The sequence below is a fragment of the Nyctereutes procyonoides genome, unplaced genomic scaffold (genome assembly GCF_905146905.1).
Source record: "Nyctereutes procyonoides isolate TBG_1078 unplaced genomic scaffold, NYPRO_anot_genome, whole genome shotgun sequence".
In the NCBI taxonomy this organism is placed as follows: domain Eukaryota; kingdom Metazoa; phylum Chordata; class Mammalia; order Carnivora; family Canidae; genus Nyctereutes; species Nyctereutes procyonoides.
The window spans coordinates 75,327,740-75,352,338 of NW_026575140.1; the positions used below are offsets into that span (position 1 = coordinate 75,327,740).

Below are 24,599 nucleotides of genomic sequence, written 5' to 3' on the forward strand. Positions count from 1 at the left end.
AGTCCATCACACCTGTGTTCTGAGGCCTCCCTAAAAGCCCAAAGGGATGGGGTTCAGAGAGCTTTCGGCTTGGTGAACACACGCAGGTGCTGGAAGAGTGGCCTGCCTTGGAGAGGGCCCGGAAGCTCCCAGTCCCTTCCCAGGTGCCTTGACCTATGCGGCTCTTCCATGAGTTATATTCTTTTTATAATAAATAGGTGATCTATTAACTGTTTCCTAAGTTCTGTGAGCCACTCAGCAAATGAATTGAACCCAAGGAACCTCTGATTTATGGTCAGTGGGTCAAAAACACAGGTGACAACCTGGATGTGACCCTGGCACTGAGGTGGGGGACAGTCTGGTGGGACTGAGCCCTTAGCTAGTAGGATCTGATGCTCCCTCCAGGTCAATAGTATCCGATTGATTTATTACTTGGTGGCATGGAAGAAAATGCACATTGGAACTGGCATCTGAATCGTACCATCTTTTCCACTCAACCCCAAAAGTGGCTCCCACAAACCCAATTTATCCCCCACGGGGGTTCACACTGCTCAATGGGTGAATCGAAATCCAGAGGACACCTGAGTAGCTCTGTGGTTGAGCATCTGCCCTTGGCTCAGGCCTTGATCCCCGGGTCCTGGGATCTGCCTGTCTCTGCCTCTCTCTGTGTGTCTCTCATGAATAAATAAATAAAATCTTAAAAAAAAAAGAAAAAGAAAAAAAAAAGAAACTGGCGTCAGGTCTTGCATTCTCCAGAGTTAGGCTGGCACCACCACCTTCCCTGGCTTCCTCCCCTTCCTACTGCTCAAGACCTGCCTCTGGCCCTGAGCATGTTGAGCGCATGCTTTCTGATGGTCTGGTTGCTAAGCCTTAGTTTCCTCACTGGGCTTCAGTTCTCATTGTGCTGAGTAAGCATGTTGGACTAGAGTGACCTCTTATAGAACAAGTGATATAAGATGCTAAATTCTCACGTTAGCCTGGGGTACTCTTAAATGCTTCTGGTCTGGAGAACTCTTACACATCCTTCAGGCCCAGAGGAAACATCGCAAGGCTTTCAGACCTTCCCAGGCAAAATGAGCCATTCCTGTTCTGTGCTGCTGCCACAGTGCTTTACGCACAGCTCTGCTTCAGCCTGTGGCCACCAGGCACTGGCTATTTTGGAATTCAGGACTCTTGGAGGCTCTGAATTCTTTGAAAGCAGAGACTCTGGGTGGGACCATCACAGGATCTCATGGAGCGTGGCCCACAGTGGCCAAATGAATGAATGGATGAATGCATGAGTAAAAAACTGAATCCCTCAGTTTGTCAAGTTCATTCTCATCACCATCTACGATCAGAATGGTTAAGGTAAGGAGAGAGGCCTCCGTGGTATCCAGAAGGGAGCTCTGGCCGCCCAGCTATCTTAATCCTGGGCTCACAGCTGAGGTAGGGCAGTGGCAGGCACACCCCAGGGGGACCTTAGCCACTCAGATGGGTCCTGTCCCCAGGCCATCCAGCGTTGTGCTGTGCTGAGGGTGGGGATGCGGGGATAGGATGGAGGGTTGAGGTTTGGGCGGAAGGAGCCTAAAGGGGAAAGTTCTTGCTGAACCTAACTCAACTAGCAACTAGAAAGCTAGGTGTGCCCTAGGTGTGTCTCCTGGGACCCTGGGGGAAAGGGGCCAGATCTGGCTGGTCCGGCCCCGGAGAGCCTGTGCCTGGGACTAATTGGCTGGCCCTCCTTCTGCTGCTGGAGAAAGTCTTGGCTAATTTGCTGGAACGCTCTAGTTAAATGCCAATTAGAACGTTCTGTCCACAGCTCTCTTCCAATATATTAATAATATAATTAAGCATTTATTGCCTGCGCAAATTAAAAATTAACTTAAACGGACAGCCTGGAAAACTGAGGAAGTGACCACTTACGCCACCAATTTGCATCTCATTCGAGAATCAGCATCTAAACAGTCTAGGGTGCTGGTCTGGCCTCCCAGTGAGGGGCCCAGCCAGCTGCCAACAGCTGCTGGCTTCTTCTCCACGCCCAATTCCCTGATTCCGCCTGGCTTCCCCTCCCCACCCCATCCTAGGTGTGGAGGATGGGCTTCGCCCCAGATGAGTAGGAGGGCTTTCTGCTAAGCGGCCACCTTGGCTTCCAGCATCCCTACCCCCTTTCCTCAGGGGTGTATGGTATGGATTTCAGTGAAATGGAGATGCTACTGGGGGTGACGGGGGGAGGGGGGGAGGAGGTGAAGCCCCTGCCACTCCCACCCAGGATCGATTTGTCCTGCATTCCAGCCCAGGAGATGGGAAGCAGATGGTGCTGGAGTGGGGAGGGGAGGTGACCAAGGGACGAGGAAGGAGCCCTTCCCTGCAACCAGCCCTCTGGAGAGATGAGGGGCCGGGTCTCTGGGAGAGAACTGGCAGGGGACAGGTCCTGGCAGTTTCCTGGAAACAGGAGATGAAAGGATAAAACTCCCCATCTCTTCTCTGTCCCCAGTGTGTCTGACACGACAGGTGTGACACTGCCGGTTTTCTTCTCCAAACAACTGCAGGAGGGGACTTGGCAGGAAGGAGCAGGACAGCAGAGAGTGGGCGAGAAGGGGGAACTGGAAGCAGCCTGAGCTGTGCTCTGCTGCTGTGGGGCAGGGAGGCAGGGACTCGGGCCAGCTGGGGTGGGGGGTGGGGGGGTCCTGTCTCAGTGAGCCCCCCGCCTCCCAGGCCGCCTGCCCTGAAGGCCTCCCTGCCTGTGCTTGCGGAGCCCAAGCCCTCTGCTGCCCACGGTCTTCCCGTGTGCGGGCAAAGCTTCGTGGCAGCTTGTGAGTTGGGGTGAGGTCCCAGGCAGGACCCTCACCCCCCACCCCACCCCAGGGCGAACCCCTACAGGCGTCTGCAGGACTGGGGGACATGGGCACAGGGTGGAGGCTCCCTTCCCTTCCCCACCATGCCTGCTCCACCCTGTCCCCGTGCCCACAGCTGTGAGAAGGGCACAGCAACTGCGGGGAGGTGACGAGTGACGCAGGCAACCAGGGTTGTTTTAAACACTTTATTTATAAAAAAGTACATTTTTTTTCCTCAGTACATTTTTCAACCCATCATTTTTTTTTTATACAAGTAAAAGGGGGTGATGCAAACACCCCCTGGGTCAGAACCAGGAGAACCTGCGCTGGGCTGTTCCCGGGGACCAAAGATGAAACGGTGACAAAGAAACCGAAGCCAAGGTAGAGCATCGCACTCAGAGGTGAGGGGTGGCAGCTTCTCCTGGATTTTGTTTCCATTTATACAAAAAGAGAAAACCTTTTTTTTGTTTGTTTCTGGCCAAGAATCCCATTTCCTCACAGCAGGAGTCGGAAGAGCAGCAGGCTGGTGGCACAGGAGCCCCTCTGGCCTTCCAGTTGGGGCCATGAGGGCCCAGGAGCCCCGGGCTGGGCGGAGGCACTGGCCTGTCCCCCAGGTGCTCAGGGCCGGTGCAGGGCTCCCTGTGGGTGCAGGGACCTGGGAGGGACCCACCTGCTCCACAGGAGAGGGCTCCTGGTGGCAGTCAGGCTCCAGAACTCTCTCTGGGCCCCCAGAGGCCTGTGAGCACTCCCTCCCCCCAGCGAGCTGCCCATATCCCCCAACACAATTCCGGATTCCTCTGCTTGGAGGATGGCAGAAAAATTATTGCACCAGTGGCTTGGGCACGTGGGAGGGGGTTGGCAGAGGGGGCTCACGCCCAGGAAACAAGGCCCCTGTGAGTCTCTGTGGTGGCCTGGGCATGGGGAAATCACCTCTCTCCTGTGTTCTTCCAGCAGGACCAGCCCGGTCCTCTGCTGGCTGTGAGTCTGCGGGTGCGCACCTGGGCTTGGGTCTACGTGTATGGGGGTGTGCCCCATGGGTGCGTGGACTGGGCCTGAGCTGGCCGCGCTTGCCTGCTCGTGATCACCGATTCCATTCTGCTGCTTTTCAGCTCCTTCTGATGAAAGGGGACTTGGGTGGTTTGTGTACACATTAGAACAATATCAAAATCTTAAAGAAATAGGGGTGGGGGGTCAAGGGAGTGGGGGGGCAGAACAGGGAGGGTAGCAAGAGGCAGGGGGACAACTGGGGGACGCCTTGGCATGAGGAATACCAAGTTTATTTCATTTCCAGCAAAGGCAGAAGCTCAGCTCATGCTGGGGGTGTGAAGAAGCGAGATGTCCTTATCTCTCTTCGGAGCCAGGCCTCCCCTCGGCCAGCTGGGCTGTGTCGGTGGGCCCGAGAGCAGTGCCCAGCTTCCCACAGACTGGGCCACCGAGAACCCCACTCCCCCGGGCCGAGTGCCACCCCCTGCCTGCCTCACTGCTCTGCTGGGTGTGCTGTTGGGCTCCCGGCTAGGCAGGAGCCTCCACATGGCCCACGCTCGTGGCATGGACTCCACAGTTTGTGCTTTGCTTGGGGGCAGGGTCTGGAGGTGTCTGAAGGGGGACTCAGTGCTTTGGCTGGGCCCAGGGGCCCTCCTAAGTACATCATAGAATGAGGAATAGCGGGTGGCAGTGGGGGATGAGGGAGACACAGGAGGGAGAGTTCTTTCAGTTTCATGGTTTCAAGGAGACAGAATGCCTTTATCAGGCAGGCCCCTGGGATTTCCTCCTGCCTGGGGGCAAGGAGGCCAAACAGAGGGCCCAGAGCACTGTGAAGTTGGACTGGATGGGGCAGTGATGTAACATGGGAAAGGTCCTCTGCCCTGGGAGGGGAGACACTAATACTGCTAAGAGAAGCAGCCCAGATCCTCTGCTCCCCCCCTCTGCCCTGTTGGCTAGAAAGACCCCAGAATTTTCTCCCCCAACTCCACCCCATCTGGTACCCCCAATGCCAAGAGGGGAGAGCTGCCCCAGGGCTGGCATGGCTTCAGACTTCTGCTACGTGGCTACTGGGCAGCCAGGGCTGGGGCTAGGGCAGTGGGGGCCAGGGGAGGGTGGCCCAGCTGCTGGGCCCCGGGGTTGCCAGGGCAGAGACAGGGCTGGCTGGGGATTCAAGAGCAGCACCAGGGTGGGGAGGAGTGGGGCTGGGGGCTGGGGCTCCCTTGGGAAGCCTATGGCAGGGTAGGTCAGTGCCCGTGGGGCACAGAGTGGTCTGCTTCCCCCCTCCCCCCAACACTTGCCATCCCACAGAGCCCCTGACAGCCTGGGTTGAGTTAACTAGAACCCTAATGGGCAGGCATGAGCCCGCCTCTCCCATCCCAGGGTCTTTCCTATCTAGAGTGCTGGGGGGGACAGAGTGAGCAGATGGAGAGACTGAGGCACTTTGAGCTGGGGAACGGAAGGGGCTGGGAGGGGCCTTTCCCCCATTGTACAGACAAGAAGCCCTCCTCTTGGGGGACTGATGGGAGCCCAGAGCCCCATTCAAGGAGGGAATCTATAACTCAAAGGGAATGCTTCCCCAAGGGTCCCCTCCTGCTGCCCCCCCATCCCAGAGTGGAAACCAGGTATAGCTGAGCAGGGGGTGGAAAGTGGAGAGCAGGAGCTTCTGAGTCAGGATCCCTGGCTCCCCCACTCTCCTTGCACTTTCTGGCAAGCCCAGAACATCTACATTGGCCTTGGCAGGTGAGGTGCCACCCGTCCGCACTCTTCAGCATCTGTATTTGCCAAGCTTCTGTGGGGAGGACTCCCTTCCCCATTGCCCTCCGTGGTGGTACTCGGTCACCTCGGACACCTGGACATCTAGGGAGCCCAGCCCTGACTCCCCAGGAGAATCAAGAGTTGCTAGCACTTGACAGATAAGGGAGAAATCTGAGAAACTCCCATGGTGAAAGAAGCAATTTAGGGCCAGCCTGAACTCCTAGGATAGGGGCACCAGGGGGCCCTGGTCTCAGCAGTCGCTGGAAACTTCTGAAGGCTGGCCCCACCCTCAGCTGGGAGGGGAAGAGGTGGAGCAGAGAGGGGTGGGCCCCGGCGGTGTGCAGCCTGGGAGGGCGTGTGACCCCAGGGGAACGAGGGGTGGACATGAGTGGGGAGTGTGCATGTAGGTGTCTGCGTTATGTGTTGGTAGAGGTGTATGGGAAGTGTGGGCCAGAGTCCACCCGGAATCCCACTACATGGGGAGCAGACAGGGGTCAAGAGGAGAGACACACCAGAGCTGGGCCAACTTCACTCTGTTGGCCAATGAGGAAAAAAAATGTAAAACCAACCTCACCAGGAAATACACTGCTCAAGGCCCTGGGTGGGGACCTCCACTCGATTCACTTTATAAAGGAGACAACCCTGGGTGCTTTGGAGAAGCCTCTCCCTGCCTCTCGGGTGCAATGGCTGTCTAGACTGGGGGTCTAAGGCCCCGGTTGCTCATGGCAGGGGGTGCTGGGGTCCCTCTCCCTGGGAAAAGAGGAGCAGCATCTGGGGGTGGGGTGGGGCTTTCCCCTTGGAGCCCCTGGGCCCTCCACCCCCAGTGGAAAAGACACAAACAAATTCCAGTGTTGGGGGTGAGGGAGGGCGGGCTCCCCAAACCCTGCTGGGACGCCCAGGTACACAAGACGAGAACAGGGCTCCCCGCACAGAGGGCAGGCGGAGGGTACAGCAACACCAAAGCCACAGTGAACACAACACCATGGGGAGGACTGGGGTGGGCGGTGGGGAGGAAATTGTAACAAAGCCAGGTCACACCTGCCCTGGGCTCCCCGCTCCCCAGGGGTGTGGGGCTGGCTTTGGGCAGCTGGGTGAGTCTCTGTCGAGCTCCTGGGGGAGCGGGCTGGGGGGGGGCGGGGGGCGTGCGGGTGGGGGCTCGGGGAGAAGGGGCGCAGACGAGGCTCTGGAGACGGGGCGCTACACGTACCACTCCTTCTTGGAAATGAAAGACCCGTCGTTCTGAGAAACCATGTTCTCGGCCAAGTCCAGCTGCTCGGGGTCGTACTGGTAGCCCAGGGTCCGGTCCCCGTAGCCGTCCTGCCGGGCCTCGGCCTCGTCCACCGTGAAGTAGGGCCGCTTGGCGTCCTCGTCGTACTTGGGGTGGGGGCCGCCCACCTTGCGCTCGCCCCCGCCGCCCCCCTCCTCCTCCTCCTCCTCCTCGTAGCTGCTCCCGCCCAGCGGCCCGGGCTTCTTCTCATCGTCCGAGTCGTCGGGGTACTGCAGGTTCTGGGCCATGGGCGGGTGGTGCTGGGGGATGCCCGCCTTGCTGTAGCCGTTGCCGTACACGTGCTTCTTGGTGCTGTAGTCGCCCTTGAAGGTGTGCCGGCGCCGGCGCAGGGCCACCACGATGCCGCCCACCACGATCGCCACCAGCAGGATGCTCCCCGCCACGCCCCCGATGATGGCCGTGGGCACCGGCCCGGCGCGCCGCCCGTGCTCGGGGGGAGATGGGGTGTAGGGGAACTCTGGGCGAGGAAAAGACATGGAGGGGGACAGTGTCAGTGTCTGCTGGAGGGGAGGGAAAGGCCAGGGCGTGGGCGCGTGGCCCAAGGGCAGCTCCAGATCCGCAGGCCCCTCCGGGAGCCCCCATCCCCTCCAGGGCCCCCCACTCTAGGGAGCCCTCAACCCCTCCAGGAGCCCATACCGCATGGCGCCCTGCCCTCATGGGAGCCTTCACCTCTCCAGGAGCCCCCTGCCCCTCTGGAAGCCCCCACCCTCTCCAGGAGCCCACACCATGCGGCGCCCTGCCCCTCTGGGAGCCTTTACCTCCTCCAGGAGCCCCCGCCCCTCCGGGAGCCCCCACCTCCTCCAGGGGCCCCCCACCCCTCTAGGGAGCCCTGAACCCCTCCAGGAGCCTACACTGTGTGGCGCCATGTCCTTTGGGAGCCTTCACCTCCTCCAGGAGCCCCTGCCCCTCCAGGAGCCCCCACCCTTCCAGGAACCCTGCACCTCTTGGTGCCCCACCCCTCCAGGAGCCCCCACTCCCTTAAGGAGCCCTCACCCCTCGGCGCCCCGCTCCTCCGGGAGCCCCTACTCCCTCCGAGAGCTCCCACGCCCTCCAAGAGCCCCCACCCTTCAGCGCCCCACCCTTCCTGGGTGCCCCCTAACCCACCCTCTGGAGCCTCCAACCCCTCCAGGAGCCCAGTGCGCAGTGGTGTTGTAGTGGAAGTGAGAGGAGAGGCAGAGCCCTGGAGAGCCTCCATGCTGGCTTTCTCCTTGGCTGTGGTGCCAGCCCACCCGGGTCCCTGTGTCCCCTAGCCGCCAGTCACTGTCAGGCACCCGGGGAAGTAAGTGTGCTATTAATTTCTATTCAACACACGAGGGAAGGAGGCTTAGAGGGGTTGAATAACTTGCCCGAGGCCAACAGCCACTGATGCAACGTTGGTTCTTCTGCACGGAAAGCCAGTGTAAACGTTACCCCTGCCCCTCTGCCCGACCCTGCTGCTCACTGGGCACTCCACATCTGCTTCCACCTGCTCCCCAGTGCACAGGGAAGAGGATGGTTTCCCAGAGCGGCCCCGTTGAAGCCCTGTGAGTGCCAGAAACCAGGGCTGTGGTTCTTGGCTGCCGCCGGGGCCTGCAGGGCAAGGTGGGTGCCCAGGGTGCTGGCAGCCCGGGCTGTGAGCAAGATGCTCAGCATGGCTGTGCAGGAAGGGGGCACGAGCACGCGTGAGTCCATGGCAACGATGGTGTGTAGGGAGCACATGCCGGGGCACACCCTGGACGTCTTGGCCAGCCCGCAGGCATGCCTATGCTGATGTGCCCGATGTGTGTGTACCAACCTGCACCCTGAGGACAGGGTGGAAACCAGGAGAGAAGAGAAGGGAAGTAGGTGGGAGAAAGGGAAGGCCAGGTGGGTGAGTGCCAGCCTCTGGTCAGTGCTGCCCCTGACTCTCCCTCTTTCTTCCCAGCCAGAGGCCAAAGGACACCCCCCTCTCCCCAGGGGAGGGTGAGGGAGGCCGTTCCCAGCACCACCACAGGGTGGCACCGGAGACCACGGCTGACCACGGACAGGGCAAGAGGCCTGGTGGGCAGGCCCAGGGGGAGCCTGGGAGGGCTGTCTGATCGTTCTAGGCCCTCCTCTCTCAGGCCAAGGCAAAGGCGTAGGGTTTGGACATTCCTTCTGGTCTCCGGGAATCGGTTTCTGTCAGCTTACTCCCTGAATGAGCATCACTCACTCCAGGGGAATCCTGCTCCTCCTAGAAGCCCATTCCCTCCTCCCAGAGGTGAAGCTAGCCCCGTGTGGGAGCGGGTGGGGTGCTGTCTGCAGCAGGCAGGAGCAGCGCAGAGACTCTAGAAGAGGAAAGGACTTCTGGGAGTCCGGGCTGGGAGGGCTAATGAAAACACGGGGGCCCGAAGAAGGGATGGCGATCTGCCTGCAGTCACATGGCTGAGCAGGGACCACCCAAATGCTCCTGTTCCTGGCCTCTCCACATGCAGGAGTTGGCAGAGCGAGCAACAACTACTTGTCACCACTGTGTCCTCAATGCAGGTCAGCGAGTGGCTGTCCAATAAATATTTATTGAATATTTGTCCTCACCGCCTACTTCCAGAAGTTTCCCTGGAGCCTCAAGCTTCTCCTGCTTTACCAGGTCCCATCTGTTTACTGCCTTTAAAAAGCACTGCACACCTGCTCCCCACGAAGTGGGAGCTGCCTCCACAAGGCGTGCCCCAAAAGGCAGCTAGCAGGAACCTAGCCTCTGCTGTTTTTACCCTGCCTGCTGCCTCTTCAGGTCTCGCCCAGATCTGAGTGCTCTCTCCTCTCTAACCTGCCTCATCACTTCCCCCATCCACCTACCCATCTATGGATCTATCCATCCACTGATCCATCCATCCATCTACCCATCTACCCATCCATCCATCCATCAATCCATCCATCCACCAAGCCACTCACCCATCCCTCTACTCCCTACCCAACTATCCATCCATATACCCATCTACCCGTCTACCAATCCATCCATCCATCCACCTCTGCAATCAAAAAACACCTATGGAGCATCTATTTTGCTACTCACAGGATACAAGAAACTCATAGCCTATCTGGGGAACCAAATGATGACCTTAGGGACAAAGCAGCACACAGACAGTCAAGGGCACTGGCAGAGAAGTGCCTCAGGATTCAGGGGAAGGAGAACAGTGTGGACTGGAGTTAGCCCAGGCTCCTTGGAAAAGACTTATGCCATGCCTTGAAAGATGGCAAGGACTTGGAGAGGCCAAGAAAATAAAACAGGCATGCAAATGAGGGGACCTACCTTTCCTTTCAAATCTTTCCATCAAATCTTGTTGACTCTTCCTATTTAATATTTTATCACTTCATGCCAGATTTTACTGTCGTAGATTCCCGACTCTCCCACCTCCATCTGGTCTCTGTCCCCTTTCAGTCACTCTATCCACGGTCAGGAAGTTAATTTCCACTGTGTAGAAACTACCACTCCCTTTCTCAAAGACGAGCAGGGATGTCCCCACTGCCCACTAGACAGTACCAGTCTGGGCTTCAGAGCTTCCATCATGCCACTTGATCTTGGCTTTGGCTAACTTGTCCGCCTTGTTGTCCAAGTTCATTCTTTACTGCAAATCTTTGCTCATGCTGTTGGCACTGCTAGAAATGCCCTTCCTCATTCCTTCCTTTCCATTCTTTCAGTTTTCGAATGGCTAAGGTTCTCCTTTTCTCGAAGGAACGAGGAGAGGGGCTGGGGAAGTGGCAGCCTCAGGATAATTCGGAACTGTTTCTAGTCAGGGTGTTACGGCTGTGTGCAGTCTAAGTTCTGATGCATTTACTTTTATGCTTTCTGCAACAGCGGAGACCCAATGAAAAAATAAAGCTCTCCCACATCGTACTCGACTAGATTGAATTTTGGGGGCCCCACTAATCAAAGTATGGTAGAGTTTGCTGTATTACCTGTTTCATGAGAGTGGATTGTGTCCCAAATTAGTCCATAAATTCGAATTCAGAGTAAATCCAGAACCTGACCGCTTTCCACCATCGCTCTGCCCCTAATCGAAGCCACCATCACCTGTCACCTGCATTATTGCAGTAGCTGTATAACTGGCTTCCCTGATTATAACATTTTCCTTTAATAGATGATTTTGAACACAGCAGCCACAGAGCCCTGTTAAGTCTGGAGAGTTTAAAATGGCCTATATGACCTGTGCCTCCACTCCCCACCTCTGATTTCATCTCTTGCTTTCTTCCTGGCTCACTCTGCTCCAGGCTTACTTAGGGCCTTTGCACTGGCTGCCCTCCACCCAGAAGACTCTTCCCCTAGGTGTCCCATGGTCCCTCCCTCACCTCCTTCAGGGCCTGGCTCAAACTTCTGAGATCACCTTCTCACTGAGGCCCTCCCTGACTGCTCTATTTCAAACCACAGCTCACGAACCCCACCCTGGCACTTGTGACCCTTTGATCCTGTTCTTCTTTTCTCCATGTCACCTTTTTTTTTTTTTTTAAGATCTACTTGACATGGAGGAAGCACAAGCAGGGGAAAGGGGAGGGAGAGGGAGGAGACTCCTTGCAGAGCAGGGAACCTGATGCAGGACTCAATCCCAGGGCCCTGGGATCATGACCTAGGCAAAGGCAGATGCTTAACCACTGAGCCCCCCAGGTGCCCTTCCATGCCACTTTCAAAATGATCATATATTTTTTCCAATGTATTTCATCTGTTGTTTGCCATCTGTCCTTCTGTATTAAAACATAAACTCTAGAGGGACAGGGACGTTGGGCTCATTGATATATTCCCAAGCATCTCGCCTGCCTGGCATGTGGCTGGAGTTCAAGAATATTTGTTGAATGAATTCTGATAAGGCAAAGCTTGTCTCAGAGGTGAGCCTCTGGGTGTCTTTCCTCCTCAAGGTCCTTCTGTTTAACTTTTTCCCCCCCCACTAAGAAGGTTTACTCTTCCCTGGGGATCTGTTGGGACCAAAGGGAACCCTGGTTATTTTGGCTGTTTTAGGGCCAGGCCTGCCCAGAGGTAGAAGAATGGCTAAGACGACCTTCCGGCACTGTAGATTTCAGAGTGCAGATGCCGAGTGAGGATGCAGGAGGAGAAGACAGGAGGGTCTCATTCACTGGCAAACGGAGGTGGCTGCATGGTGTGGAATGGAGCACCTCACTCCCCACCCCCTGTCTTACAAAGGGGGCAGCTTGGCATCCATTCCTGAAAGACCATGGCCTCCCCTCTGGGATGGCAGGCTGGTCGGGCCCCTGGGGGTGGTGAGAGTTTGGCTTCCCCTTGGGGACTGTGAGTGAGGGTGTAGGCAGGTACAAGGGCTATGGGCAGACCAGCTTAGGGTTTTTGTTTGATCTAGGATCTGGAGGAGGTTTGGGGTCAAAGAGAATGTATGGGTTTGCTTCCAAACCAATGCCTGGGGCTTCCCCAGGCAGGCATCTTGAGATGAGGCCAGGAAGCTGCGAGAACTACACCTCCCAGTGTGCAGTGCTGTGGCTGCAGGGAGGGTAGGAAGGCCCGAGGTTGGACTCTGAAAGCCCTCTTGTCCTGTAGGAGCTGCGGCAGCTGCACAGCGAGTCAGGCCACTGGACAGGGCCTCGTCAAGCTGGAGCAGCACTGAGTCCTCCCAGGGGCCGGGATGCAGCTGCCTTCACACAGACTCCGTAGCACACTGCCATTCACCAGCCTGGAGAAAGGCATGTTTGCCCACGGCACGGCCAGGGCTCCCGTTTGCACAATCAGCATGCAGACAGGCGCCTGCCTGCTTGCCACTGCACATTTACACACTCAGGACCACGCGCCCACACTCATGCCCCAGTGTGCATCGTGGCAGGTTCACATACACCCTCCCTTCCAGATGGACCCCAAAGCCTCACTGACACTTGTTCCTGAGAATTCCCAGTCTAAGAGAGAGACCTGTTACCCTCACCCTCAAGTGGTCATCCCCAGTGGATGAGCCCAGGACTTCAGTGGAAATAGGAATTGGGGCAGACACCCTCCCTGCTCTGCTCCCGAAGTGGCCTGGATGCTCTCTTTCCCACAGCCCCAGTCCCAGGGATAGATGCTGTCCCATTTGGACCCTTTACTCTGGTCAAGGCCATACCCTGAGCACCTCTCCCCACTCTCTACATTAGAGGGAGAAGGGAAGGGAGCTCATTGGTTTGTTTTGTGACTACTGACCGGACCCCATGAAATTGCTCTTGGCCACTTGGATCTTGGAAATGGGCCTCTCGGAGAGCCTCAGGCCCTGAGGACATGTACACACAATTCTGGTGAGTCTGTCTCCTTGTCCCCATGGCCACAGCCCAGGCCTGTTACTTCTCACTAGGGATGCCCTCACTATACAGCCCCTAACTGGTCCCCTGGTGCCATCCACACAGCCTCCCAAATGCTTGGTCTACACCACCTGCCTCGCCACACCACTTCTCCGCTGAGAACCCTTCAGAGACTTGCCTTTGACAACACAGAGAAAGGCTGGTTTCTCCCATTCCTGCCCACCTGGCTCCCAACATCTCCTTCCCATGAGCTTCCCTTGCCTGCAAACCCTACCTTCCATCATCCTCATAGGAACAACTCAAACGCCACCTCCTCCACCTTGATCCGAGGCCCCAAGAAGCCCGTGCTAAAGTGTGTCTGTGCAGGTGCAATGCCTCGCATATGCGTGCCCTGCACACACACGTATCTTTGGCACATACCCCGCCACACGCCTCCTCCCCCTCCTGCCCCAGCTGCTCCTCATTTTCCTCTCCAGATGCGCCCAGGGCAAAGCTATTACCCGAATGGATGGCCAGAATGAAAAATTAAATTTCCACTTATCCGTCTCACTCATGCATTCCCTCCTGACTGGGGGGCTTGGAGCCGTGTCCCTTGGACTGGGCCCCCAGAGACAGACACGAGGTGAGGTGGGACTGGGGCTCAGACGTTGTCTGTGAGCTCAAGAACACATAGCTCTGCAAGGCTCAGACTTCCTGGATGGGCCCTCCAGGGGGGCTGAGAGAACTTCCCTCCTTCCCTTGGGATGGGCTGGCTAAACCGCTCCTGGGCACATCGATGATTCAGTGAGCATCACGCCTCTCTGGCTTCTGCCTCACTGGGCTGTCAACAAGAGTGGCCTATGCAAGGCCCTTCTCACCACCCATGTGTGTGACTTGGTTACCACCCCTGTTCCGCCCCGTGCCTCTGGGAGCACAGGAGGATATGCCGTGTGCCTCTTCTAGCTGGAGCCCAGGCAGCCTGGCCTACCTGCTCACAAGGCCAGCTAGGCCTGACCACAGACCCCATGCAGGGTGCCACTGTGGCCATCGGCCCAAAGGAGACAGCCCACCTTCATGGCTGGCTTCTTTCCTCTCTGTTCTGTGGCCTGGGCCTGGGAAGTGCCCCCTTCCCTTCCTCCCTGCTCCTGGACCTGATGTGACTCCCAGATGAGCAGCCCTGGACTTTGGTCATCCAGCGTCCTCCTGAGCTTTGGGAAAAGGGAGGCCCTGACTTGGCTGTTTTGACCCTGCCCTGAGGGCTGGGTAGCACCACCTGGCCCCATTGGCCTCAAAGGGCCCCTTACTGGTCCACTCATGCCGGGGGTAGAATCATGGGGGAAACTGCTCCCAGTTTCTTGACCTCCTCCCTGATTTCCCGTCACCCCCCAGTTGGGGGGCGATGCAGTGGTGGTGTTGGTGGCCTGCCACTGGGGAAGGTACCATCACACAGGGGGGCTCGGTGTGTACAGCCAGTGGTCCATGCCCCTGGCCAGAGGTAAATGGGATTATCTCTGTGTTACAGGCTGAGAGGTGAAGGCCACAGAGCCAGAAAGAGCCAGGATGTGCGCACAGTGAGGCCAAGTGTGTGTTGTCCCTTGTAGGACATGACTCACAGTGGCGCGGTCACACTCTAAGTCTTATGAATACTCCTCATCCTGTCTGCTCCGTGGCCCCACGGCCAGAGCCTGGGCACCCATGAGGCTCCTACTGAAATCTGGCCCAGATTTTCTCTAGGAGGGGACACGTGTGTGACTCTACCCACTGCCCCACCCCGCTCCCACCCCAAAGCCTAGCCTGGAGGATGGGTGGCCTTAGCTTTTCCCAGGCTCCACCTTGGATGTTTCTACTACTTTAACCAGTCAGAGGGCCAAGGGCAGGGGGTTGAAGAAAGTGGCCAATGACCAGAGACTCCACCTTCCCCGGGTGAGGATGGATGGAACAGCCCCAAGGGCAGGTGGTGCAGATCCTGGACGCCTTCAGGTGGCTCATTCTGCAGCTGTGCCTTGGACGTACCCGCAAACATGGTTGACTTCTGAGACACTGGCCCAGAGCTAGTGCGTCTTCAGAACTGTGCTTGCCCTGCCCAACTTCTGATACTCCAGGGCCTGGCTTGACGTCTCCTTGCGAGGTCACTCCTGCGCATGACACGTACCCTGGACACCACACTTCCTGTCCCGGGCGGTTCTTTCTGTCACTTTCTTATCCTGCAGCCAGTTCAGCTATGATGCTAAAGACACTCCCTCTTCCAGCTTGTGAACTTGTGATGGCTACTGTACCCCTCTATTGGCTTGTTGCGATCTTTCCATTAATAATGATAATGACAGAGATCAAGATAATAATCACAGAGCACGGGCCATTTGTTGACAGACTGGTCTGTGCTAGGTACTGGGCCCACATGATGCAAATTCTGACAACAAGCCTTTAAGGCACCTTGTCTCATCCCCATTTTCACAGGAGGGCTTGTCCGCGTGCCAGCTGCCTGACAATTAAGCCTATGCTCCTTTCGTGGCCCTGTGCGAAGCCTCCCCCAGAACATGCTAGCTCCTGTGCTCCTTCCCTTTGCCCTGAGACGTCAGGTGGCTGATTCTCCTCATCTGCACTGACACAGAGAGAGATGCAGGGAAGATAGGAATTCAGTCGAGGGCGCACTGCCATGGCTTTGAGCGGTCTCCTTGTTTTCCCCCCAGGGTCCCCGCTTGGGGTAAGCCTCGCCCTTCTGCCCACGTGGGTTTCCTGAGCTGCAGGATTTGAGTTCCACCTGCAAGCCCCCTGCGCCAAGCCAGCATCACAGGACGCGGGCAGGCTCTAACACCTGTCCTCCACCGTCCCCCGCTCCCCAACCCCAACAGCATCCTCCCAGACAGCACTTCCTTCCTCCCTGCTGGAGCCTCCCTCTGACCCCTCTCTGATCGGGGGTCACCCTGTTTCACACACAGCCTTATAACAGGGGAAAGAGAAAAGCAAAAGCAAGGCCAATGGATGGCCAGAGCTCAAGGGGGATCCAGAAGAGGAAGAGGAGACACAAACTTCCTGCAATAACAGAACCCGAAGGTTGCGTTGCATCGACAGTGGAGGAAGCAGTGGTGGGGAGAGAGAGGCAGGGCCCGGCGCAGCCTCCTACCTGTGATATTGACCTCCACCTGGCCCGAGCGCGTGCCGATGGGGTTGGTGGCCTCACACACATAGGTCCCCGCCAGGCTATAGTTGATAGGCCCCCTGAAGAAGAGGGTTCTGTTCTGGGCCTCCACGCCCTTGGGGAGAGAGCCGTTGAGCCTGTAGGGATGGGGAGACAGGGCAGAGGGTTATGACTCTCTGGCTCAGAAGCTGCCCTGGTGTCACCCACCTGCCTCCAAGGGTCCCCACCCTTTGGCCGAGTTAATAATAGGCAGGGTCTGTCTTGGGAGGAGGAGAAGCAACCACAGCAATAACCTATTGCATTTTGCAGTTTCCTATTATTCAGCGTTTTACGCTTGATGGTCCCAGCACTAAAATGTAGACAGGACAGGAAGGGACTGGTCCCACTGAACAGGTGAGAAACTCTACGTTCAAGGTCAAGGAACACAGCTCTATGTGATAGAACTGGAGCCTTAGCCAGGTCTTGGACTCCTGGCATGGTGCTCTTCTGACCACTCTTTGGTTTCTTGGGTTGCTGGTTCATCATAGAGATGTCTGGGTCCTAACCCCGGATCTATTGAACCTGGACTGCTGGAGCCATGGCCTGGAAATCTGTATTTTGACAAGTGGCTCAGGTAACACAATGTGACCCATGTCGAAGAATCGTGTTCCATTTCACTACCTCATTTTCTTACTGGGTGTTATCACAGGCCTTTTTCCTGGGGAACACCCTTCTGATCCCCGAGGCCTCGAAGCTATTATTCTCTTGGACCTAGCAGCTCCCAGGCACACCGCTGAAATTGGCAAGCAGGCCCTGGCCAGCCACTTGCACCTTCAGAGGCACTTCTGGTTCTAGGAAGTGGATGGAGGGTGAGAATTAGCTAGGGCATGCCAGCACCTTCCACTTGGACAAAGTGGACAGAGACTATAGACACAATGTGTGCACAAGCTTCTGGCCATCAACATCAACCTGCTTCTTGGCTTCCCCACTCCCATCTTTCTATGTGTTCCATCCAGCTCTTCTCTGGGAAGAACCTTGGCTCAGGCCATCAGAGCAGGCTGGAGGGGCAGACGGGACCTGTGAGAGCCAGGCTCAGAGACTGTCATCAACAAGATGACAGGATGTGGGGCAAGCACTCCATGAACACGGGTGTTCTGGGCTGATGGCTGCCCTCTCCTTGAGAACCTGGGGGTGCTTGAGAGAAGGAACGCGAACAAAGAAAGATCTGGGATGCTCCAGAAAGCCAGCTTCCTTGGGGACACCTCGATAAAAATAAATAGCGGGGGCTGGGGTGGGAGTGACTCAGACTGAATCACCAAAGGGAAACGATAACATTCTTTATTAGGGAGAAGGCAAGTGGATTATGAGGGAATCCCCCTCTGGCAGAATGGTTTGGCCCACTGACCCTGATGCTGCCAGACATGGGGTGTCTGTGCCTGGGATCTCCCCATCTCGCTGAGAAACCTGAACCAGGATCCTCATTTCCTCCTGACACGATGCTCCTGGAGGTGGAGGTGGAGGGGTGGGTACCTCCCTGTGACCAGCCAGCCCCAGAGCACTTACGTGGTCCAGTGGTACTCGGTGGCAGGGGGGTTGGCATCGGCTTTGCATGTGAGCTTCACATCCATCCGCTGAAGGTACCAGTTCCCATCAAACCCCTCGATGGTCACTTCGGGCTCATCTGTGGGGCCGGGGATGATGTTTGAGAAGGGTAAGGGCAGGAGTGGCAGGGTGAGGGGACCTTGGCCAGGGAAGGGATAGGAGGTAGCAGTGACATGGAGACAGCTGGAGAGGGGGAGAGGGAGGAAGTGGATGGGGATCACGGGCCCTCAGAGCAGAAGGAGCGAGGAGGATGAGGAAGGACAAGGACAGATGAGCCAAGGGAGATGGAAGAAGAGAAGAGGGAGGACAAAGCACCCCCAAAAAGCAAGAGGGAGGGGAAGGTCAGAGGGGTGAGGAGGAAGGAGTGTGGGAAGTGGCAGGAGGAGAGAAGCAGAGGAGGAGGGAGGGCTGGCATGGGGGAGGTGGGGGAGGGACGGGGTGCCCACCCCGGGTACCCGGCCCACACCGCGCCCTGCTCACACTGCACGTTGAGGGTGAGGCTTTCCCGGAAGCGATCCATGTGGTAGTTGACGATGCAGGCCAGGGACTGCTGGTGGGCCTCCCGGCTGGGCACCAGGCGGTAGCGGCTGATGACGGTCACTGTGCCGTTGGGGTTCCGGATCTCTTGGTACTCCGCTTCGCCCTTTAGGCGGGTTTCCCAGGACACCACACTGGGAGGCTTCCCATTGGCGGAGGTGCAGGTGGCCACCAGGACCTTGTCGTCCTGCCCCTTCTTGGCTCGAAGCACGGCCTGGGTACCCTCCACCCAGTTGGTGGGTTTGGCTGCGGGGAAGCAGAGAGAGCCATGGCACCAGCTCTACTGCCCCGCTCAAGGTGTGCAGGCCCGGGATGTGGCCCTCGCCATCCTTGCCTCTCAGCTGTGCTGCACCGGAGGGGCTCCCATCGCTTCTCGTGGGACTGCTTCATATCTAACCTACGTCCTTCCTGCTCTACGACTGGTAGCCGATCTTGTCAAGCCGAATCCTTCTCAGAGCCTTGGCATGCTCAAGCCAAGTGGCTCATGCGGCCCTTTTCCTTACCTGGTGTCTGAAGCTTCTGGCTACTTCCCGGTCATCCACGAAGTACCCAGGTGGGCCTCCAGCCTGAATCCTAATCCTCAGCTCTGTCCACAGCTAAGGCCCTGCTCCTGACCCCCAGTGAACTGTGGGACAGCCCGGTTGGAAGGGACTGGAAGCACTAAGCCCAGAGCTTTGGGAGCATGTCAACCCAGGGAGAAGGTCTGGGGCCACTGAGGCACACGGTGAGGATGGCCAAGCCCCAGGCCCCAGGCCTCTGCACAAGCAGGGAGGGAGGGGTCGGGCCAGCTTACCCATCACGGTGAGGTTGAGCTGGCTCTCCCGATTGCCGGCGGGGAAGGTGGCAAACTCGCAGATGTAGACCCCCTCATCGTCCAGCTCCAGGCGGGAGAGGCGGATGGTGCCGTCGGTGAAGGAGGGCCGCAGGAATTCCACGCGCTCGCGGTAGGGAGCCAGCACCGAGACGCCCATGGCTGGGTTGTAGATGGCCACGTTCTGCTTGGAGCCATTGGTGGCCTTCTGCCAGGTGACCTGGGTGATCTTCACGCCGGGCAGCGGGTTGGTGAAGCTGCAGTGCAGCACCACATCCGTGCCGATGAAACCATACATGGAGTCGTTCACCTGGACCACCTGGGCGTCGGTGCCTGGCGGAGGAGACGTGGGGCTGGTCAGTGACAGGCTCGGCCCCCCGCCCAGGCTCCCGGGGCGCTGCGGCTTTCTTCCTGGCGGTATTTCTCTTTTGATTCTCATCATAAAGATAGTACTCTGCTTGTAATAAAAGCACTCTAGGCAATACTGAAAACTACCGAGAAGAAAAGGCACCACCCATGATCCCGCTGCTCAGAAATATCACCGCTGACCTTGTAGGCGGCATTCCTCTTCTACTTCCTTCTCTCTACATCCTTTCTCTAGATGTCTCTGCATGACCGTCTCTTCCCTACACAAAGTCAGAATCCTATTGTACATATTGTTCCCTACGTTGCCTTTTCTCCATGGCAGGAATATACACCTCCACCCTGGTTTCTGATGAGGAGGCTCGAGGGCACTGCTTTCCTAGGAGCCGCCAACTGCGTCAGCCTTCCTGGGCCTCAGTTCCCTTTTGGCAAATGGGGCATAAAGATCCAGTCCTCCACCTCACCGGGGTTGCTAGGAGAACCAAATGGGACTAACGAGAAAGTGTGTCAGGAGACAGGAAGCGCTGCCCACATGGCTCACAGTGGCCACCATGATGGCCACCCACATAGGTCTTCTCCCTTAAGACTGGGTGCCCACGCCCTGGGGGGCACCTGTCACCCAGCCAGGCAGGTTGAAGTAGGTGCTGTGCAAGGCCCTACTGGCTGGCTCCTGACTGCCTTACCGATCTAGCCTAAAAATGTCTCGAGATTCGACATCCTGGTTATCTGGGCCCTGCCTCTTGGTCCACATCTCTCCGTACATGATGCCTTCCAACTGTGTCAAACGGGGCCCCTCCTCAGAACACGCCATGTTCCCGTGTTCCCTTCCTCCCTCTCTCCCTCCTCCTAACACTCCTACTAGGCTCTTGCTCATGCAGCACCCTAGAAGGCCCTAGAAGGCTCTTCCCCTTTTCCACCGAAGGATCTCCCACTCAGGCCACCTCTTTTAAGAAGCTTCCCAGACCTTCCCCGCCACCCATGCTACAGATCTTTTCTGCCTTGGCATGTGGTTGTTCGTGCCTCTGACTTCTCCACCAGAGCAGCATCTATGCGCTGCCCAGCCCAGCGTCTGGCACACAGTAGACGCTCAGTAGATCTTTGTTGCCAGACAAATTGCAACGGAACCCGTGAGAATAGAGATTTGCAAGAAACAGGGAGTGATCAGTGGCATCGGATGAATGAATCAATTCCCCCCAGTCTCCTCACCAATTGCTTTATTCCCACTAGAATGACTTGTTTGAGCTCTGCTCTACCCCGAAACTCAGGGCAGCCATCCCCTCCGGTGGGTCTCTCCAGCCCCAGCTCATTACTGAGCTCTGTTACTGGCAGTGCCTCTGCACACTTCGTTTGGTCACATCTTTACTGCACTCAATTTATTGAGCACCATTAATAACATGAATGCCAAGGCCTGTACTGACCCAGAGGCAGGGGGATGGCCTTAAGGGTCTCCCAAGGGAGACTGGGGTTCAAGACTGGAAACGTGGGGCTCACATGTGCTTCTGCACATGGGCAGGGCACACTCCTCTGAGGGGCTTGGAAGACCACAGCAGGTGAAAGCTGCTGCCCCCAACTCCTGCCTTCAGGAGGGTACACAGGCCATGTCTCCTAGGTCACTGTAGTATCCTCTGTGTTTGGCATACAGTAGGTACTCAAAAATGCTTGCTGAATGGATAGATCTTTGGCCGCTTTGAGCCAGGCCCTTGCCATGCTCTGAAAGCTTCCCTGATGCTCCTTACTTCTCTATTCTCTATTCATATCCACACAGCCCTGCAAAGCTGACCTGGGGTACCCCACCCCTACCCCTCCAGCTGTCCCCTCGGCTGGTCTATGGGGCTCTGACATGTCCCTGGGCAGAGAGCACTGTGGGCTGGTGGGAGTACAATGGAGGGAGCATCCATCAGGGAATCGGGAGGGCTGGGTTCTCTCGGCTCCCTCCTGAATGGACCTTGGGACCTTGGCCAGCCACTTCCCCCTCCTGAGCCCAATTTTCCTCCTCTGTAAGGGAACAGGACTCCCCCAGTTCCCATGGTCCCTTCTGGCCCTGAGTCTGTTTCCCTGAACTGCAGCCCAGCCCAGCTGGGGCCCCACCCCAGAGCGAGTCCCACGGTGAGGTCAGTGGGCCAGACAGCCTAGTGCTCCTGCTGACTGGCCAGTTGGCAAGCGGTTAAGCCCTAGGCCCTCCCAGCAGGATAAGTGGGTGCTCCCTCCCCCACCCCCCTAGTCGCCACTCACCAACCTGCTGGAGGTTGCCCAGCAGCTGAGATAATGTGGGTATAATTGGGGAACTTTCACCACACAAAGCCAGAAACAGGAAAAGCCAGTTGGGAGGGCTTGGGCCATAGGTTGGGGTTGGGGGTTGGGGTGTGGGCATCAGGAGCTGTCTTGGGATTGGTGCCCAGGCATGGTGGGGCCCATAGCGGGACACAGCTCACCAAGCCTGCCTCGACCCCATCTCTCATCTCAGTCCTCAGCAGGTGTGGGGACAGGCAGGCTTCAGTGCCTGGCACACACGCTGCCATTCATTTGCTGTGTCTTCAGCAGTGACCTCACCCTTCAGAGCTGTGAATGCCAGGAGGGAAGATCGCTGACAGCGGCCTGGGCATGGGGGCGGGGCGAGTGCCGCCAGGGGCTCGGGTGCCCCAGCAGCCCTGTCTCGTCCATCAGTGCCTAACCAGACGGAGGCAGCCCTCCCCACCCTGATGTCTGTTTTGGGGTTAAGACCCCTCTCTCCTCTCCAGAAGCAGCCCCATGGGGGGCTAGCAAGGAGAGTGCCTGGCATGTCAGCTCATTGCACACAAAGCCAGTTCTCCTAGCCCTTGCCCCTTCTGTCCTAGTGATGAGTGGGCAGGTGAGAGTGGGGGAGGGTCTCTAAGGAGGAGGTGGACTCATTTTGATGTTGACCTCTCTGTCCACAGTCCACTGGGAACAAGGGAGCCCTTGGGGTACAGGGTTTGGGGTCATTCCCCGCTCCCAGAGTCCTGGAACTGGGAGGGGCTGACGACACTGGCAAGGTCTGAAGACCCTCCCTAAGCCCTCCACCCCACTCCAGGCTCAGAAACTCAGAACCCAGCTCCTGGATTGGGATTGCCAGTCTTGGCCTGAGGATGCAGGGTGGGGGAGATGTGCCTCGTGCTTTCGTGCTTTTGACTGGGCAGACTGGGAGGCTTTCGGAGAGAGGGACACACCTCCAGTGATCGGAGAGGCAGGAGCAGAGTGTCGCAGGGAATGGGGGAGCGGGGATCACTGCTGCAAAGGCGGAGAAAGGGCTGGATCAGGGTAGTGACCCAGGAAGAGGGCCCTCCTCCACGCAGGAAGAGGTGGGCCATAAACCTCGTCTGGAAGGCCCGGGAGAGGGGGCGGAAACAGGAAGCCAGGCCTGTCTAAGCTTCTCCATCAACCACTCATGACCTGGAAGCTGACCCTTGTGTCTCCCCAATACTGCCTGAGCTCTTCCCCTTCTCTAAAGGGTTGTCCCATCTCTTCCCCGCCTCGGGCAGGACATGAGCTTGGAAAGAGCCAGACAGTGGGGATTTGCATCCCCCCTCTGTCACATATGAGCTGTGAAACCTTGGGCAAGTGACTTGACCTCTCTGTGCCTCAATTTGCACTGAGATTGCACATCTGTAAGATGTGCATAACAGTCATACCTAGCCCATACAGTCGTTCTCAGGATTAAACGAGTACATGCAAAACTAGAAAGCAGCACTTAGCACAAAGTTAAGTGTGCAGTAAACGGTAGTAGCCACCATCACCATCACCACCACCTTCATCGTCATCTGTATCCCTTTAACTTCTCTTTTCCTGGTGTGTGTGTCTAGTGTGTTTCCTGGTGTTGTGTCCTGCCTGGCTTCCAGCAGATTGTGAATCCCTGTGTGAGAGGGAAGGCACGGGTTTCCCTGGGGTTGAGCTGACCGCATCATGGCTCGCTGGCAGGATCCAGGCAGGACTCAAGAGACTAGCCCTCGAACCTTCCCTGGTTCCCCAGGTCATTAGGGCTGCTCCACACAAGGCATCATCTGTCCTCTCGCACAGGCCCCCTCTTACGTGAGAAGCAGGAGCCATCCCACATGTCGGGGACGGGACCACTAGAATGGTAGCAGATTGGAGCTCCATGGACCACATAATCTGTCATTTTACAAAGGAGGAGTCCAGGATCCGGAGGGGTTGGCTCACTTGCTCAGGGACACAGAAGAGCAGCAACCAGCCCAGTGATGGTTGGGAAGATCCCACTCTACTTTTTTATAAGGGACTCACGTTCTTCATCTAACACTTCATACTGGGTGGCATCCGTCCTTCCTGAAATGTGATCTCAAGAGCCTCTCTTGCTCCTTTTGATAAATGGCAGGAATACCAGTTATAAAATGTAGCCACGGTGCCTGCAGGTCACCCTGCACTGGGCGCAGCGGGCGGGTGGGGCAAGAGGTTGGGGGCCAGGGGTGAAGCCCAGTGGGAGCCCGGGTGGGGGCACCTGCAGGAGGCACAGAGCAGGAAGGAGCCAGAGAGGCGGGAGTGAAGGGTAGAGAGATCCATGGGAGCCTCCGTCCTCAGCAGAGAGGTTCTGGTATCCCATGGATATCAAGGAATGTGTTTTTCCTTTTCCTGACCTCAACATTTTCCCTGACCACCCTGTGAGCTCGTGCCAGGGTCTGGGACCCAGGGCCCTGCGGGCCTGGGTGCAAGTGCCTCAGTTTCCCCATCAGAGCTGGGGTTGGGCAGTTTGGACTGCCTTCATGGCTTCGCAGAAGTGCTGAGCCAGGCATCGGCCGGCCCCCCAGACGTCAGGAACCTGTAAAAGCCCAAGCTCAGCAACAAAACACAAAGGCTCCTCAGTTGTGGCCGACAGACCTGCTCCCCAGGGCCCCGCCCCCTGCCCTGCCCGCCATGGAGCTAATCCGAAGCTAAGGCCATGGGTTCCCACGCAGTGGGGTGTGGCCCAGAATGGGGGGCATCTGCTCCCCACACCCACCTTGAGCAGTTTCTCTTCCCACCCTTTGAAACATCAGACCCGCCCCCCCGCCCGCCCCTCTCTGGCCAGGCAGGCTGGGACTGGGCCCATGAGGGCGGGTGGGGGGGCACTGGCAAAAGGAGGGGGTTCTGGGATTTCTAGCACAGACCAGCTCTTCCTCTGGCCCCCATCCCTGTTCGGAGACTCGGCCTGGGTGC

General features: G+C 57.4%; 2 protein-coding genes across 9 annotated transcripts in view; one reads left to right on the forward strand and one right to left on the reverse strand.

The window, feature by feature from the left end:
• The window catches only part of LOC129496708 (uncharacterized), a 283,680-nt gene that overhangs the window by 247,097 nt on the left and 11,984 nt on the right, over window positions 1-24,599 (forward strand). The gene's annotated exons all lie outside the window — the stretch shown is intronic.
• The window catches only part of NECTIN1 (nectin cell adhesion molecule 1), a 64,888-nt gene continuing 43,270 nt past the window's right edge, over window positions 2,982-24,599 (reverse strand). Inside the window, exons 2-6 of the mRNA XM_055304913.1 lie at window positions 19,056-19,406; window positions 18,206-18,508; window positions 17,687-17,804; window positions 16,130-16,281; window positions 2,982-7,273 (exon numbers count right to left, since the gene is read on the reverse strand). Coding sequence (XP_055160888.1) covers window positions 6,726-7,273; window positions 16,130-16,281; window positions 17,687-17,804; window positions 18,206-18,508; window positions 19,056-19,406 — 1,472 coding nt within the window. The 3' untranslated portion in view covers window positions 2,982-6,725. The remainder of the gene's footprint in view (window positions 7,274-16,129; window positions 16,282-17,686; window positions 17,805-18,205; window positions 18,509-19,055; window positions 19,407-24,599) is intronic.